Here is a 17,978-nt window from a genome sequence, read left to right as displayed (position 1 = left end):
CTTTTGACAGCAAAGCGATTTGCCATCCATTTAAATGCACATTCATAGGAAAGAGCATCTGAAAAATGTACCATTTGTGGACGGACTATGTGGATGTGAAAGGGTGCAAAAAGGACACATTTATGTACGCTTGTAAGTCCTAGAAGACTAAGTGACATTAGCTCATATCCTTATATCCTAACTGATAAAAAACACAGTGTATAATTGTAACAGTAACAAAATAAGTGTCACAATATGATGGTGTTTATGCACTTTTATGTGGAAATTTGCTTAATCATTATGATCATGAATGATAATTTTTTTGCCTGTAACCATATTTTTTAAGCCCACTGTAGGAACTGTCTGTCATACCATCCGTCCGTTCGAAAACTTTAACTCTGCACATTTTGAGTGGTGGAAGGTCAAGGTCAATGTCATCCTTCAAGGTCAAAGGTAAAAAAAAACAAATCCAAGGGAAGTAACAAGCTTAAAAGGGAAATAATTTCTATTTATCATTTGGTACAGATCATTTTTACAAGGGTAGTAATATTTTTTAAAGGGATTTAATACACACAAAAATCAATAAAAGCGGCGCAATAGAGAGCATTGGGTTTCTGACAAAAACATCTCTTGTTCCGATTTTTTTTCAAGCATACTCTTTTGTATTCTGTGTTTACACTCCTTTTGGTGATGTTCGAAGAGTTATGTGACTTGTGTCTTCCTTAATTATCAAGATTTCTGAAAATGTAGTGAATGATATATAGCATCTTGTCATATTTGCTGTTGACAAGATTCATCTCATGGGTCTCCATGAACGAATTCTTTCCTGTCTCAAAAGAAGTATTTAGGTCCAATAGCTCTTGTGTAGATTCAATAATAATATAATCCAGTCGTAGACACCCTTGATGCTTGGAATCAATATGTATTAAGCTGCAAATCTAATTTCAGACTCATATAATGAATGTGACATGTCATAAAGCCCATTCTCTGTATGCCAGGCCGGTTATTACCATGGATTGCTGACATTTTTTTTAAACAGATTCTTGGAAACATCACATTCTGCTTATGTCTCAACAAAATTGCCTCTATTAAATAATATGTCCATTGGCATTTTTCTACTTTAAGTCAATGCATCTCTGTTGGTTGCTATAGCATTGCTAAAAATTCTTGTCAATAGAAATGACTGTCCACTGGATGATACAAGTTAAACCTCTATAATTTTAAATACGGTTGTTATTAGTTCTAGAAGACTAAATTGATGTATCAGTACCTAAATCACAATGCCATCTCTGGACATCAAGATTATGAATGTTGTGCTGCTATAAATATTGTTCAGCTATTGGAAGGTAGGTTCATAGGTTCTCGATGGCAATGTGTTTTTATTTATTTATTTTTTATGATCCCCGAAATAAAATTTCGGCGGAGCATATAGTTGCCTGAGCTTGTCCTACCTTCCTTACTTCCTTACTTCCGTCACACTTTTGTTACAGTTTCTCATAGCACCTTCAATACTTAACAGATCTCTTATATATTTGGCATGTAGGTACCTTGCATGGACCTCTACCGTTTGATGAGGTTTGAGGTCAATGGGGTCAAGGTCAAGGTCACTGAGGCTAATAATAGATTTTTCCGTCACTCTTTTGTGACAGTTTCTCATAGCACCTTTAATACTTAACCGATCTCTTTCATATTTAGCATGTAGGTATCTTGCACGAACCTCTACCTTTTGATGAGGTTTGAGGTCACTGGGATCAAGGTCAAGGTCACTGAGGCTGATAATAGATTTTTCCGTCACTTTTTTGTTACAGTTTCTCATAGCACCTTCAATACTTAAACGATCTCTTTCATGTTTGGCGTGTTGGTACCTTGCATGGACCTGTACCTTTTGATGAGGTTTGAGGTCACTGGGGTCAAGGTCAAGGTCACTGAGGCTAATAATAGATTTTTCCGTCACTCTTTTGCTACTGTTTCTCATAGCGCCTTCAATACTTAACCAATCGCTTTCATATTTGGCATGTAGGTACCTTGCATTGACCTCTACCTTTTGATGAGGTTTAAGGTCACTGGGTCAATGTCACAGAGGCTAATAATAGATATTTTTAGGTGTTTATTAACACATACATTGACAAAGCGCATCATCGGGGAGCATCCATCAGTTTCATTGATATTCTTGTTTTATTTTAATTTTTTAACTCACCCATTGTTTATTATAATGCAAACACATACTAAATCAACAAAAAATTTCCGACAAAATGTGTTCTTTAAAAAAAGATATTTTGAATATGTATATAGATATTGAAAAGGTAAGCCACTTGCATTTTCTCAACCCACGGAAGTGGGTGATTACCCATAATTAAATCCCTGTCACCCCGCTCGCTTATTGAAATGCACGCGCAGGCCGGGAACCTCGCTCTTTCTTTATCTACTTTCAGTTTCAACAGAAACATCCACAGATGATTGGATAAATCCCTGTAACTATTGTTTCACTCACTTAATGGGATAAACAACAAAATATGTTGTAAATTGCATACACATGAATCATTCTTTACCAATAGTTTAACTTGATTTCGTCTGCCATGGTGATTTCCAGAAATAAAATCAGCGCGCCAAAAATTAAATCTGGCGCCCGTAGTGTGTATTGGCTGTTGTTGTAGAGAAAGAGCGAGGTTCATGGTTAAACAATTGGTAAGGATAGATTCACGTGTATGCAATTTACAACATATTTTGTTGATTATTCCATTAAGTGAGTGAAACAATAGTTATAGTGATTTATCCCATCGTCTGTGGATGTTTCTGTTGAAACCGAAAGTAGATAGAGAAAAAGCGAGGTTCCCGGCCTGCGCCAAATTTCAATAAGCGAACGGGATGACAGCGATTTGATTATGGGTAATCACGCACCTCTGTGGGTTGAGAAAATGGCGAGTGGCTTACCTTGTCAATATCTCTGTACATAGTCGAAATATCTTTTTTTTAAGAAGACATTTTGTCGGAAGATTTTTATTGATTTAGTATGTGTTTGCATTATAATAAACAACGGGTAACTAAAAAAATAAAAATAAAATAAATAAAAACATTGCCATCGAGCGCCTATGGGTAGGTTAATATTGTTCAAATGCAGCACCTGTAAGTAAGGTTTCAAATTTAAAGTTTGTGATCTTTCTTGGGCTGACAAGTGCCCTTTTGTTACATTTTCTTGAACAGTTCTGTAAATGTGCTCATTGACTTAAGTAACAGTTGAAATGATCATCCCTCCAATATGCTATAACAATTAATACCAATTTTCTGACAGAAGTTTCAAAGACATTGGTAGCTCTTTGGGTTTTTAGCTCATCTATTTTTAAAAAAAAAATTATGAGCTATTGTCATCACCTTGGCGTCGGCGTCCGGTTAAGTTTTGCGTTTAGGTCCATTTTTCTCAGAAAGTATCAATGCTATTGCATTCAAACTTGGTACACTTACTTACTATCATAAGGGGACTGGGCAGGCAAAGTTCGATAACTCTGGCGTGCATTTTGACAGAATTATGTGCCCTTTTTATACTTAGAAAATTGAAAATTTTGGTTAAGTTTTGTGTTTAGGTCCATTTTATTCCTTAAGTATCAAAGCTATTGCTTTCATACTTGAAACACTTACTAACTATCATAGGGGACTGTGCAGGCAAAGTTATGTAACTCTGACAGGCATTTTGACAGAATTATGTGCCCTTTTTATACTTAAAAAATTGTAAATTTGGTTAAGTTTTGTGTTTAGGTCCACTTTATTTCTTGAGTATCAAAGCTGTTGCTTTCATACTTGCAACACTTATTAACTATCATAAGGGGACTGTGCAGGCAAAGTTATGTAACTCTGACTTGCATTTGGACAGGATTATGGGCCCTTAGAAAATTGAAAATTTTGTTAAGTTTTGTGTTTTGGTCCACTTTACCCCTAAAGTATCATAGATATTGCTTTCATACTTGGAACACTCGCAAACTATCATAAGGGTACAGTAAAAGGACAAGTTGCATAACTCTGGTTGTCATTTTTACGGAATTATGGCCATTTTTTGACTTAGTAACTTTGAAAATATGGTTAAATTTTGTGTTTCGATCCACTTAACTTCTAAAGTATCAAGGCTATTGCTTTCAAACTTCAAATACTTTCATGCTATCATGAGGTTACTGTACCTGGCAAGTTGAATTTTACCTTGACCTTTGAATGACCTTGACTCTCAAGGTCAAATTATTAAATTTTGCTAAAATTGCCATGACTTCTTTATTTATGATTAGATTTGATTGATACTTTGACAAAACTACTCTTACCTGACATACCACAATAGACTCCACCCAAACCATCCCCCGTGCCCTCCCCCCCCCCCCCCCCCCCCTATTTTTTTTTTGTCTTTTATGCACCAGTTGAAAGATCATCTCACAAATGACCACCACACCCTCACACTTTACACCCCACCCCCCAAATTTTTTTTTTTGAAAAGGTTAAAAAACACAAATATTTATTTTTATTATTTTATTTTTGAAATACCATCTAACCATCGCACCCAAGAATCCCCTCCCCCCCCCCACCCACCCCCCCACCCCCTGCACCCCGGAAATTATTATTTTGTTTGCTTTTTTTTTTCCGCATTTTTGGAAGATTATGTTATAAATGTCCACACACCCACACTATACACCCCTCTTCACTCCACCCCTCCCTCCTTTGTGATTGAAATTGAGAGTCCCTTCACCTTTAAAAGAAAATAGATGAGCGGTCTGCACCCGCAAGGCGGTGCTCTTGTTACATTTTGTCATGAACAGAAATTTCGCATTTATAATTCTTTGGTTTTAATAATATTTTTTTATTATTAACTTTGTTGCACAGTTCTTTTGAGGCTTATTTCAGTGTTTGTTTTTGTGGCTTTGTTGTGACTTTGAAGTTCATGAAGCCATTGAAGATCAAACAGATTTGTGGAATATATGGCTTTTGGCAAAAACATTGATTACATTGAAGCATATGGGTCATATCTATAGAGAATAAAATGATGAAGAAAATTCTTAGATATTACCTAAATTCATTTTTTTTCATGAACTTTATAAATAACAACAAAAATGCTGTCCTCTACAAATATCAGGTTATTTAGATGAAGTTGATTGTATTTGGGAATGTCATTCCAAAGCTCTTGAAAAGTCAAAACTCGATGGCTCGAACTTGGTTGGCTAGAATTTCTAGTAGTCTCAAACTTTCTCCGAAGCACTGATTTGTTTATTGCTATATATTTATATAAATTTCAGTCAGATGGCTTGAAATTGCAAGGGTCACATTTTCGGATGGCTCGAACTGTTTCACAGTCCCAGTCACAATTTTGACATGTTTTTTGTGTGTGTGGCTTGAACTCGCTTCAGGTCGCATAATTCAATTGATAAGGTGCGCGTGATTAAAGGCAAGCCATAATTGCAAACATGTCATCGACTCAATGTTAATTGATTTGAGTAGAAGATTACATTTTGGTCTCGTATTTGTTTATTGTACTAATGTGGATTATGTTTATTAGCTGGGATATTCCGATAGTTTTACTCTTGTAAAAATCAGCACTTAATGTTCGGTCAGACGAGAGCTGACCTGGCATTTCTACGAGTTTGAGAAGTGTTTTCTTGATGTTTATGTTGGCACGTAGACGTTCTTGGTAATTTTTTGTCACGAGGCATTTTCCTTTCCCAACAAAATGGTGCATTGTTTACGAAAATCGACCGCCATTTAGGCACTTAATGGCTTAAACATGTTGATGTAGGTAATTTTCCTTTGTCAAGAGATACCTACCTTGTATATATATAATATATCAAAAAAAAAAATTGTCAAAATGATGAAAAATGTTGTTTTATGACATATTGATAGTGTTTAAGCGACTTGGCCACACGCGGAACACCTGTGACCTAGTAGTTCTTCTTTGTTTTAAAAAGCGCAGAAGTGGAAATCACGTGAAATTGTCGCTCACGTGACCCAAAGCTTGTATACGTCACAGGTTAATAAAAGTCTCGAGGATTCCGTTATGTGCATGATTACGTTTCGTATTTTTTATGCTTTTGGCCTTTTTTGGCCCAATTTTTGCGAAAATCAGTATGGAAGAGTAAAGCTTTAGAATGTATCTGACAAATACTGATCAATTCTGGTCAGTTGAGAAAACCAAATTGTTGTGAGAAATATCAACTCGGCCGGCTTTAATTAAAAAGTATTAATTATTTAGACCATTTTAATAGAAAAATACTTAAGGTGCCAGATATTAATATTTAAAAATAAGATTTTTTGACAAATTAAAAGTTATACATTTGTATTTAATACATGTTTATTTTCATAAAATATTGTCTTTATGGAAGGTAATTCAAAACCATTATTATAATTAAATTGTTTGTGGAAATGTTCGCAGTTTCACAGATCGAGGCTGTTCTTACTCTTTGCTTGTCCTTCTGAAAATTTGCTATTGATTTAAAGTTCGTCACCAGAAAAAAAATACGGTTATGTACCCCAAGAGACCTCTTGCCTGTTGTGTTTAAGCAATCATGACTTATTAGCAGTTGTTGTTATTATAGCATGCTGTCCTCTAATCAGCTTTATTCATGGTGGATGGGGGACTCAGGGTGTCAATAATTGTGCCCACGTTTGCGAATGAGTTGGTTACAAGCCTAAGTTCTTATACATGTATTAATAAAAGTAAGCTTATTTTGCTTAATACACTTCACTTGCTAGAAACACATTTTATTATTATTACATACATGTCAGAATTTTTCAGGTCAAAATCGGGACTTTCCATAAAAAATTGTCGGGACATTTTACCAAAAAGCAGGACACCTAAAACGATCAATCATTCCACCTTTTCTTTAGTCGATATATTACTTACAAAAACTCTAAATTCCTGCCCAATATTGACGTGGAATGTGTGTTCAGAATTTCGTGAACGCACTCCATTAACTGAAATATGGGGTGTCCCCGTTTGCCTCGATTTGACATCCAATTGGTGCAGGGATATCCCCTTGAACATATGTAAATGGTGTGTGACACGCTGTTAGCGCTTTGAGCACTATTCTTATTCAACCAATCGTAAATTAACTCTTAATTAAGATTGTTGCAATATGTTCAAACTATTTTCTGAAAATCCGTCGAAAACGAAAGGTAATTTGTGAGAAACATCAATGTGTATTGGTCAGCATTCAATTTGTTTGATGTACAAAATCTGTGTTTTGACAGGTTTTATAACTTTAGGTTGTATAAAACACAGGATAATAGTATTGTTGGACTTAATTGGGCCATGAAATACAAACGCAGGTGGCGCTTATTTCTGTAAGATACATCTTTCAATAGCAATTAGCGACCCCAATCTTAAAAACACCATGGCGTGAATGCTGATTAAATCAATAAGTTGCCAATAAATCGCTGATAAGGTCTAAAAAACAACATTGGTTCACTCGAGTAGTAGAAGTGTGTTGTAAATTGGGGGTAATAAAGGGATTATAGCGATGGTAAGTTTTAGCCAGAAAGAGCTTGAAAAGCGAATTTTATTGGGAACTTATAGACCTTACATCGTTTTTAACGAATGTCGGGACAAATCGTTTCATATCGGTATGCCAGGACAAAGTACCCAAAAGCAGGTCTGTCCCGCCGAGATCGGGACATCTGGCATGTATGATTATTATTTGACATATTTTTTCCCAATTGTCATTAAGCCATTCACTATAAAACCTGCTTAGAACATAAAAACGTTTGTTCTTATAATAAGTTAGCTGAGTTTTCAAATGATTGTTGTAATGTTCATATCATTACTGCTATATGTTGGTAGGTTGGCGTGGTTGGCCTTACATGTCTCGTGAACTCTCCCTGCTCAGAACAGTTTATTCCCATGTTTGCTGACTGGCTGTGCATCTTATAGCTGACATGCAGTGGCCTTCTTGTTTTTGGAGCATGAGCATATGCAGAATTTGTAACTGCCATTTCAATCAGAATTATGTATCAAACACATAAAAACAAAACAGTCAGCTTATTATAGCTTTTGTTTTATTTTATCCTTATGGTTAATCATGTGTACAAGACTGTGTGTGAAACACCTTAACAAGGCACAGCATGCCAAATTAGAATTGGCATTGAATTACGCAATCTTATTTTTCTGGAATCAAATTGATCCTGGGGATTGCAACTCAGTTTGCCGGCATACAAAATGTAATTGAAGATTGCAATAAGCCCTTAGTTTGCCTGCATTCCCATCTGTAATAGTAAGCTCTGGACTAAATAAGGAGGAACACAATCAGCTTGAAATTTATTGTTTCGTAATAACGATGATAACAGATAATCATGGCACTAAAAGACTCAACACACCATTGCCCCGCATGCACTCAAACATATAGAACATGCATGCCCGTAGTCATGAACAAACTCTTAGACTTAAATTTAAAGAATCATTATCTTACACTTCACAATAAATATCGAGGGTTTAGCGCGAACTGTTGAATCTTATACAGAAATGTGAAACATGCACAACAGTTTCACAGTAAACCCTTGAAATATTGTTTGTTAATGGAAATATGCTTGATTTTGTCAAAAAGACTATGATAAACAGAATATAATTAAATTCAGTAATTGGATCTGTGATTTCAATTACAAATAAAATCAACAGAGCCATTTTTTAGCATAAAACAGTTTAATTTTTAAGTCTTTACAATCTAAGATTCACTGGTTGGTAATTGTATCTCAGAGGTTCCTTCAAAAGGCAGCTGAGTAACAAATACCAGCACTATTATTAACTTAAAATTAAGTTTAGTGAATGATTTTGTCATACATTCAATTTACTCTCTATGTTATAGGAAAATAAAATGTTTATGTAAATATTAATGTCAGTCAATATGTTGTTTAAAAAGGTTCTCAAAATTTGTCATAAAGAGATAAATCGCTACAATAATTAATTCATTATGTGTTTTTCTATTTAATAGCGAGTAGATTTCCTGAGAATATGAAGTCCTTTGTTTGAAGCTTTATATCTCAGTAAATCACTTAAATGGTCAAATGTGCCATATTTGTGTTGTTAATAAAGCTAGAAAATATATAAATATATAAATAATCCAAGTAAGTTTTAAATAATGGTTAACTTTTTAATAAAGATTTTAAAAAAACATAGGTAAAATGTAATTTGTTATTTTGCTGAAGGTTAATTTCCCAATTTTTCGCGAACATTGAAAATAAAATTGTAGATAATTATAATATTTACCTGTCCATTATTTACATTTAAACATTATAATTGGTATATATTGCGTACAAACAGCAATAACTCAAGCCATATGACATTTAAAGAAAAAAATGTGAGTGTTTTTTTTGCATTAAGTTCCATAAATTTAACTAATTTGTCTATCTTCGGAAAAAATTACCTTAGACATAGAAAGTAACTAAATATGTTTGTTTTTTTAAGTTTACATGAGACACAATTTAGGTAGTTTACAAAGATAGGGATTTGTGTAGTATGGGTTCAAGTTTCAGATTATTTGACTCAACAAAAGTTCTAAACCTTTAACCATACATGCCATAATTTTTCAGACCAATTCCGGGACATTGAGTTCAATTGTCCGGGACTTTTGCCGATTTTCCGGGACATGTATAAAATGTAGCGATATTTATAGACATATGCATTTTTGGTACGTTTTTTTTGTTTCGCATCGTTAATTGCAAAAGTTCGAAAACCTATCCAAAATACACTTGATCTATTAACGTCAAATTAAACATTACTACTTCCGTTACTAGATACAAGCCACGTGTTTTCAGTGTAAGCGTTCTAAACATAGATGGTGACGTCACTGCGTTATTGTTATTAAGACCGGTGTGTAACGTGTAGTTGTTGATACGCCTTTATTCATTTATAACATTTATATAATTAATTTAGGTTGACGTTTTTATATGCTTACTTGTTTACTCAACTTCTTTTTCGGTTAAGCGTGCAAACATAAACTGCTTTTAATTTTTTACTCAGCGATGTTGGACTTCAGATGTGTGAACAACTATCCTTTGCCCTTACGCAGCGGGATATAATGACGAAGTAGATTAAAGTCAATTAACAACCACATTAAACAATGCCGCCTTTTCGGTTTGACCGCGAACGTGAGACAATCGATATGATTACAGGACCCCTGTTAATTGATCGATTTTGACACGTAGGGTAGTCTGCCTATTTGGGTAGGCATTGTCATGGAGACGCTGCAGATATACACAGATTCGAGGTGCAGTTATGCCTAAGATAAGGTACATGTATCTATGGATTTTGTAAATTTCCGGGACATTTGACAGATTTCCGGGACAGCGGGACAAGTTCTTCATTTCCGGGACTGTCCCGGACAATCCGGGACGTATGGCATGTATGCTTTAACCCTTTGCATGCTGGGAAATTTGTTGTCTGCTTAAATGTCGTCTGCTGAATTTCTAAAATTAGCATTTTCTTCGATTTTTTTCAAAGAATACTATCAGAATAGCAAACAGTTTGGATCCAGATGAGACGCCACGTTCTGTGGCGTCTCATCTGGATCCAAACGGTTTTCAAAGGCCTTCAAAATTCGTTTCCCGCACTGAAAGGGTTTATTCTTTCCCACTCAGAAGCTAAGTGAAAATGGCTATGTGCAAACAGCATAAAAGCAGAACAGCCTGGAAGTAACCTTTACTTGCAGCACTCTGTTCAGGTTTTATGCTGTTTGGTGCTCATCAGTATCTGAGGGTTGGGAATGAAGCCTTTAAAACTTGAATCTAGTAAAAAAGGTATTTAATTAAATGTAACAAATTCTAAGGGACCACAAATGCTTCAAAATACGTATCTTAGTGGTAAAGGATTAAGTATTAATAATTCTTTAATATTCAGTTTCAAACAGATGTTATCTAAAGAATAATACTTTTTTATGATTGAAAAATTTGTAATACAACAAAAATATCAAACAACCAACATTTTATATGCAATGTTCTCAAAATGGTTGGGCATTGTTAGGGTTGGGTCAAACCTGAAACACAAAGAACTTAACATGCTTTTAGATCCATGAGAACATAACAATTTAACTCACAAAAAATGTATTATTATACAAGGTAATTAACCACAGAAAGACATTGTGAGACTAAGTGATACCCCATAGTGTGAGTGAGGTATGAGCTTTATACAAGTGTGAACAACACTGTTGTCATTTCTTGAAGTTTTCCGTATATACAACAATACTGAAGCACTATTGAAAGAGCAAAACAAAGTACATATAATGATACGTATAGTGTGTTTGAATCAGAGTGTAATTTGCATAATTTGATAGGAACAAGCACTGCAGCAGTAAGGATTTATGATTGTACATTTAAAAGGGGTGATATGTTAAAAACAAATCTGCTATCCATTGAATTGACAATAATTCCAGCTAAAAGCTTACAGGCATTTATCTTATAACTATGCTGCAGTAAATAAATAGCTAGCGAGTTGGGCATGACTTCAACAGTTAAATCAGCAAATGTGTTTTTTTAACTGTAAAGAAAATTTTATTTCACCTGTAAATGCCAGAATTTTTGGCAGCTTTCAGGCCTGTTTATCCATTCTAACAAATAAATCACAACTGCATTTTGTTGAGAGATACATTTCATATTGTTGGTATAGGTAATGCAGTCCGTGGGATGCAAATTGCAGAAGGGAAAATTAATTGAGTAACAGTATTTTCAGAAAACAACGAATTATTTAATGAATGGTGTGACTTTGGTGCAATGCTGTAGTATGTATGCGAATTTTATTTGTTTCTAAGACACATACAATAATTTTGTGTAATAATTTGAAAAAAATCAGCCACTATTGGGAAATAATTTATTATAAAGTTCATGATGCACATTTAAACTGATAGCAATTTTCTGGATGCATTTATGGATTAATGCAGAAAAACAAGAATTACTTTTTGGTCCTTATCACAGAGATATAATAAAACATTATATATGAAAATCAAATTTTAATTTGAAAATTAATACCTAGTATAAAACTTGATCACAGAGCAAGATCCATGCCTCATTTCACTTCAACACTAATCTTAACCTCACTGACTTTGTCTCAACTTTTATTATTGACACTAAGAATGCTTGTAACAGTGCAGTGACTTTGATTTTATTTATAACAATTAAAGACAAGATATTTAAATGATATTTAAGAATGTTTGTTGTAATGAAATCCAATTCACACTTAATGTCTTGTTGAGATAAACTGACAATTATTAAAATCTTTCAGGATTTGTAGTACTAACAGGAAGGAATTGAATCCATAACGAGGAAGTCGCAAAGTTAAGCAATATATTAAGCTAATTATATTCTAACTATGCCATTTGCAGAAAATGAAAATGTCTAACCTGAGTGTTTCATGTGACTTCCTTTAATCATGAACCATACAAAACATTTAGTGAATCTATTAGTGTATTTTTTTCTGTGGTTTGTTTTTCTTTAATCAGAACAAAATTATAAGTTTAATGATGGTGATTTGTTATAATTAAAAATAGGGGTATTACAAGTATTGTGTTAAAAGAAATACAATTTATTCTTATTTTTATTTGATGAGAATGCATGATAAGCTTTGTTTAAAGGTTAACATATTAAATAGTTGTTTAACCTAGCAACATCAAGCATAATGAAGTATCTTGTCACAAAATACTAAATTTAAACAACAACTTTTTTGGCAAATAATAATGATCAACTTATAAATTCTATTGTATACACAATTAGTTATGAAAACAAAACAAGTACAACAACAAAATTATAATACCCCAGTCAGTAATAATTATAATCAGATAAATTATTTTAATATGTATAATGTAAGGCTTAGAAATTATTTTACATTTTAATATTAAATATTTTAATTATTAGTTCTGAACAATTTTGGAATCAATAACATTTAAAAAAAAAATACATAACTTTAAAAATTAGATAACAATATTAAGTAAATGAAATTATGCCCTTGATACATTAAGACCCAGCAAAAACCTGTGCTGAAATTTTGAATTATTCCTGTGTGTTTATTAAATTTCTTTAATATGGCATAATAATAATGATGTTGATCAAGCCAATAACAGTACAGATGTATCATGTAAATTGTTACCTTTCGTATTAATTCGCACTTTTGAATTATCCATGCAGAATAACAATTTTATACACACTAAATAAATGGTAATTAATAGAGCCTTTAAAAGTTATCAAAATTTGATTTTGATTGGCACACTCAGCTGCAAGTAGCGTAGTAATGTTTAAAGCATGGTAACTTCAGTATTGTTTGATTTATGATGGTGCACCCCATTATGATGGTGTCCGTTCACTTTCCCATACTGTGTATGACGGCATCTAAAGTTGATGACAAACAGGTTTTTAAAGGTGTCCCTAAACTGCTGACTCATGATACAGTAAAGCACGAAATTCACGGCAGAGTTGAGCAACACTAGAAGATCCATGACATCACCAAGATTACCATAGACCTCGACGAAGAAATATTGGTTGAGTCCACTCACCATTGCAAGAATGCCCTGGGGCATCTCCGTTATCACAAAGAACAAGACGACCGAGACAAGCATCCAGGTGGTTCTGTTGTGCTCGTGGTTGACATCGTGATCCGAGGATCGGGTCTGCTGTAGCAGACGAACTCTACGCTTGCTGGCCTGGTGCATCGTCAGAATGATCATACTGCTTAGCAACGTCAGAAGAATGCATGGCGCCACCTTCATTATGACCCCAAAGAACCAGAAAATTGAAACCTTGTAGAAGTTGTGTTGTGCCACCAGATGTGAGTCGACAATCCAGTAGCCACTCATGTTTATTCCCTCATCTGATAGTTTTATGACACGGTACAAAAAGTAGTTTGGTATGCACACAATTATGGTGGCAATCACGATGATTGTTATGGTCAGTATTGCTCGCTGAAGACTGCACAGCCGGTTTCCGATCACGTGATGACACACGAATATGTAGCGGAACACCGCTAGGGACACTGTGAACCACATCGCCATGTTGTGACATGTTATTATGAAGTGATTGTGCACAACTACAAAGTACATCCACCCTTGCGAATGATTCCTCTCTATTTGAGGTTGTTTGTAGATATAAAAGTAAGTCGCGTATACAAGATACGTCAGCATGGTCAGAAAATCTGCAATGGCCAACGCGGTCAGTATGCAGTTAGTCGGAGTTATCATGTGACGTCTGGTTAATACTATCACATTCAGAATGTTAGATATAACGCCAAAGATGCACACAATATTACTCACATAGCCATGTACCTCTCCATATCTGCGCGAAAACAAACTCATAGAAGTCAACCCGTCCTGTTTTTCTATGGTAGTGTTAAGTATCGACATCACTGTCGCATTTACCAAAGGTAAAACCATGGTTGTCATGTTGCCAAAAATTTTGCTATTATCTTTTTTTTTTTCTTTAATATTTTTTTTTTCTTGTTTAATTATAAAATGTTACATTTATTATTTAATTGTCTTGCTGACATTTTCACTAATGTTTTTTTTCTGTATTGTTTTTTGATGTTTTGCATTCACTATATGATTAAATTGGACTAAGTACAAATTTCGTGACAATCATCTTAAATATTCCCGCTATTATTCCTGCTTTCTTTCCTTAATCCGACGTTAATTTGATGAGAACTGCAATTTTCTTGTCTTTCAAATTCCGACAAAATGTTATAAGGAGCTACTTAGTGAAAAAATATCTCCTTAAAAAATTCAATAAATTCTGTATGGTATATCAATGATGCAAATATGCATTATATATGACTTATTATCAGCCTTTGTCACTTGTCCACTGACATTCCTTTAAATTTAACTCATTTACTTTCATCTGAAGTTTCTCTTGTATTCTTTGTATAATCCCAGCTTTTTAATCATTATACGCACAGAATGGATTCATAATCCAATTTAATCCTCACAGAGAGCAGTCCTCAGAATGGTAGATAAATCAAGAAGGTGCCCTTGCTGCGGAGCCACTGATGTTTGTACTGCCTCAGCTTCCCTCTCCCTGGCTTTTATGGGCATTTCATAAAGCTATTACGAGCACACTGACTGCTGTCGGCACATATGTTGTCCAATAATTTGTATTGGCCAGTCTTAGGGACTCCCAATTGACCAGTCACTATTGTTTGCTTGTCCAAAACACTTAATTGATTTTCATGTATTAATCACTCTGATGAATTTTCTTTTTCTTTGCCCATTGTTCCTTCTTGACCGCGGATTAAAAGCAGTACATAATTTGTGATCAGTTTTCTGTATTCATGCAAGACATTTCTTTCTTTTTTTCAGCACAAATTTGTCATTTTCCACTTTTTATAATTTTCTCTTTCTACTTTATTTTAGGCTCAAAAGTTTCTATACGATTTCTTAAATGTTTTGATTATAACTGGTCGCAAGGGTTGACATCACACAATTTTCAGACACCCATTTGATGGTACAGAATTTTTAGCGTGAAAATAGAAAATCAACATGTGGAGTAAGATATTTGAAACTATTTTATCTGTGTCATTGTTTGATATCTGATATGTATAATAGTCATTTGTCCGTTTGCCCATCAGCACAATAGGTGTTTTTATTCTGATTAAATGTCACAGCTTTTTCTGTTCACATGTTCGTCTATTCATACCATTCACTATGAAATTGTTTTTTGTGCCTATAGCCTTCGTATCAAATTACAATTAATTAATTATGTGGACACTTTGTTTTGCTATGCTTTGAATTAAATTCACACTTTTCTCGTTTTTCTTTTTTTAACGAAGCAATTACGAGAATCTCGTTATTGCAGAACTGAAAAACTAATGATATTATATTCTGTTATTCATCTGTATTACACGTAAATAAAATTGCCACTGAATAAGTGTCAACCATTTCAAAACCTTAACGTAAAGTAATGAAGGCAATATTGTCTTGTTGTTGTAATATGTTTCAATTTCTAGGTCTTGCTGTTTATAAACCAAGTGGGTTTAATAAGTTGTCGCCACTCTACCAGTATTGAGTTGCTGATGATTCCAGAGCGTATGTGAGTGGAATAATCGCGGATGTCAACGTTGGCTAACTGCTCCAGTTGTTTTGTCATAGGTTTTTGTAGTTGTTCCGCATTAGTTTTTCGATTTGGGTCAAAACAGGAAAATTCTCAAGGCTGTACAAAGTCTCTGAAAGCAAACGGAAAATGATAATTTGAGAGTTATCATGCTGAAAAGAAATTATAGTCTCATAAAATCATATGCTCAACAGAGTACCAGGTTTCACTTTGTCAAAGTATTTAGAATCAGTCGCATGGAATTGAACAAGTTTCCTTCCTAATTAAAGAGTAACATATTTCCATACAATCAAGCTGTGCAGTAAAAATCAGAAATGAGCAGTGTTGTGCAAAAATGGGTCTTATGCCAAATGCAGCCAGACTATCTGCAGTCCAGCCCGTGCAATTGTGCATTCTGGTCAAAACTACCTCATCTTCCATAAAGTTACTTATGGTTTTGTGGTCTAATTACAGACAGAGTATCTCTTCACTAGACTGGGCAGGATTTGCAGGCTGATCTGGAGCAGCATATGGCATAAGACCCATTTTGGCATGACATGGGTTAAATAGTGGCTTTTTAGGAATCTTTCTAGAGTGAACATCCCCTATGCCTCTCCTGACAGCTTTATATTTATGCCCCCCTTCGAAGAAGAGGGGGTATATTGCTTTGCTCATGTCGGTCGGTCGGTAAGGTCGGTCCGTCCACCAGGTGGTTGTCAGACGATAACTCAAGAACGCTTGGGCCTAGGATCATGAAACTTCATAGGTACATTGATCATGACTTGCAGATGACTCCTATTGATTTTGAGGTCACTAGGTCAAAGGTCAAGGTCACGGTGACCCGAAATAGTAAAATGGTTTCCGGATGATAACTCAAGAACGCATACGCCTAGGATCATGAAACTTCATGGGTAGATTGATCATGACTCGCAGATGACCCCTATTGATTTTGAGGTCACTAGGTCAAAGGTCAAGGTCACGGTGACCCGAAATAGTAAAATGGTTTCCGGATGATAACTCAAGAATGCATAGGCCTAGGATCATACAACTTCATGGGTAGATTGATCATGACTCGCAGATGACCCCTATTGATTTTCAGGTCACTAGGTCAAAGGTCAAGGTCACGGTGACCCGAAATAGAAAAATGATTTTCGTATGATAACTCAAGAACGCATATGTCTAGGATCATGAAACTTCATAGGTAGATTGATCATGACTCGCAGATGACCCCTATTGATTTTGAGGTCACAAGGTCAAAGGTCAAGGTCACGGTGACCCGAAATAGTAAAATGATTTTCGGATGATAACTCGAGAACGCTTTTGCCTAGGATCATGACACTTCATAGGTACATTGATCGTGACTAATGCAGCTGACCCTTATTGATTTTCAGGTCACTATATCAAAGGTCAAGGTCACAGTGACAAAAGTCGTATTCACACAATGGCTGCCAGTACAACGTACAGCCCATATGGGGGGCATGCATGTTTTACAAACAGCCCTTGTTTCATCATGACTCTGTCTGAAGATTTATGCTCCCTGAATGCATGGTGAATTGTACTAGATATATTGACTCTGGCAGTTGTGGTCACAGAGATCTGATATGGGTAAATACATGACATTGGTCACTAGCCTGTTTATTGCTGGTCTTAGATTATAATCAATGTTATGATTTCATTCATTAATGGTAGCAGTTTCAATACCTTGACAAAAACTGATATTCTTCATTGAGAAAATTGTGGACTGTAGATTTATTCAGTGACATTAAATTTTGTGGATTCGCAAAATGTTGCATTTGGGTTTTATATAAAATTCGTTGATTTTTATATAATGCCGTATATATGACTTTTGACTTGAATGTTGGTTGGTCATTTGATTGAGTTGTTTAGAGGACCCATGGAAATATGTGTTTAATGAATAATATTGGTGTTCCAGTTATTCTTAAAGCCTTAATTAAATGTTTCAGCAGCATCAGATACTCCTATAATAT

General features: G+C 34.7%; 2 protein-coding genes and 1 long non-coding RNA gene across 10 annotated transcripts in view; 2 read left to right on the top strand and 1 right to left on the bottom strand.

The window, feature by feature from the left end:
* Positions 1-17,346, top strand: part of LOC127878099 (uncharacterized) — a 44,888-nt gene extending 27,542 nt beyond the window's left edge. Inside the window, exon 3 of the long non-coding RNA XR_008048740.1 lies at positions 16,821-17,346. This is a non-coding gene — a long non-coding RNA (uncharacterized LOC127878099). The remainder of the gene's footprint in view (positions 1-16,820) is intronic.
* Positions 1-17,978, top strand: part of LOC127878034 (protein MON2 homolog) — a 450,013-nt gene that overhangs the window by 208,713 nt on the left and 223,322 nt on the right. The window lies entirely within an intron of this gene.
* The window catches only part of LOC127878076 (G-protein coupled receptor dmsr-1-like), a 34,002-nt gene continuing 24,266 nt past the window's right edge, over positions 8,243-17,978 (bottom strand). Inside the window, exon 2 of the mRNA XM_052424494.1 lies at positions 8,243-16,123. Coding sequence (XP_052280454.1) covers positions 13,212-14,351 — 1,140 coding nt within the window. The 5' untranslated portion in view covers positions 14,352-16,123 and the 3' untranslated portion in view covers positions 8,243-13,211. The remainder of the gene's footprint in view (positions 16,124-17,978) is intronic.

Source organism: Dreissena polymorpha, chromosome 1 (genome assembly GCF_020536995.1).
Source record: "Dreissena polymorpha isolate Duluth1 chromosome 1, UMN_Dpol_1.0, whole genome shotgun sequence".
NCBI classification, from domain to species: domain Eukaryota; kingdom Metazoa; phylum Mollusca; class Bivalvia; order Myida; family Dreissenidae; genus Dreissena; species Dreissena polymorpha.
This window is presented reverse-complemented; position numbering and strand designations above follow the sequence as displayed.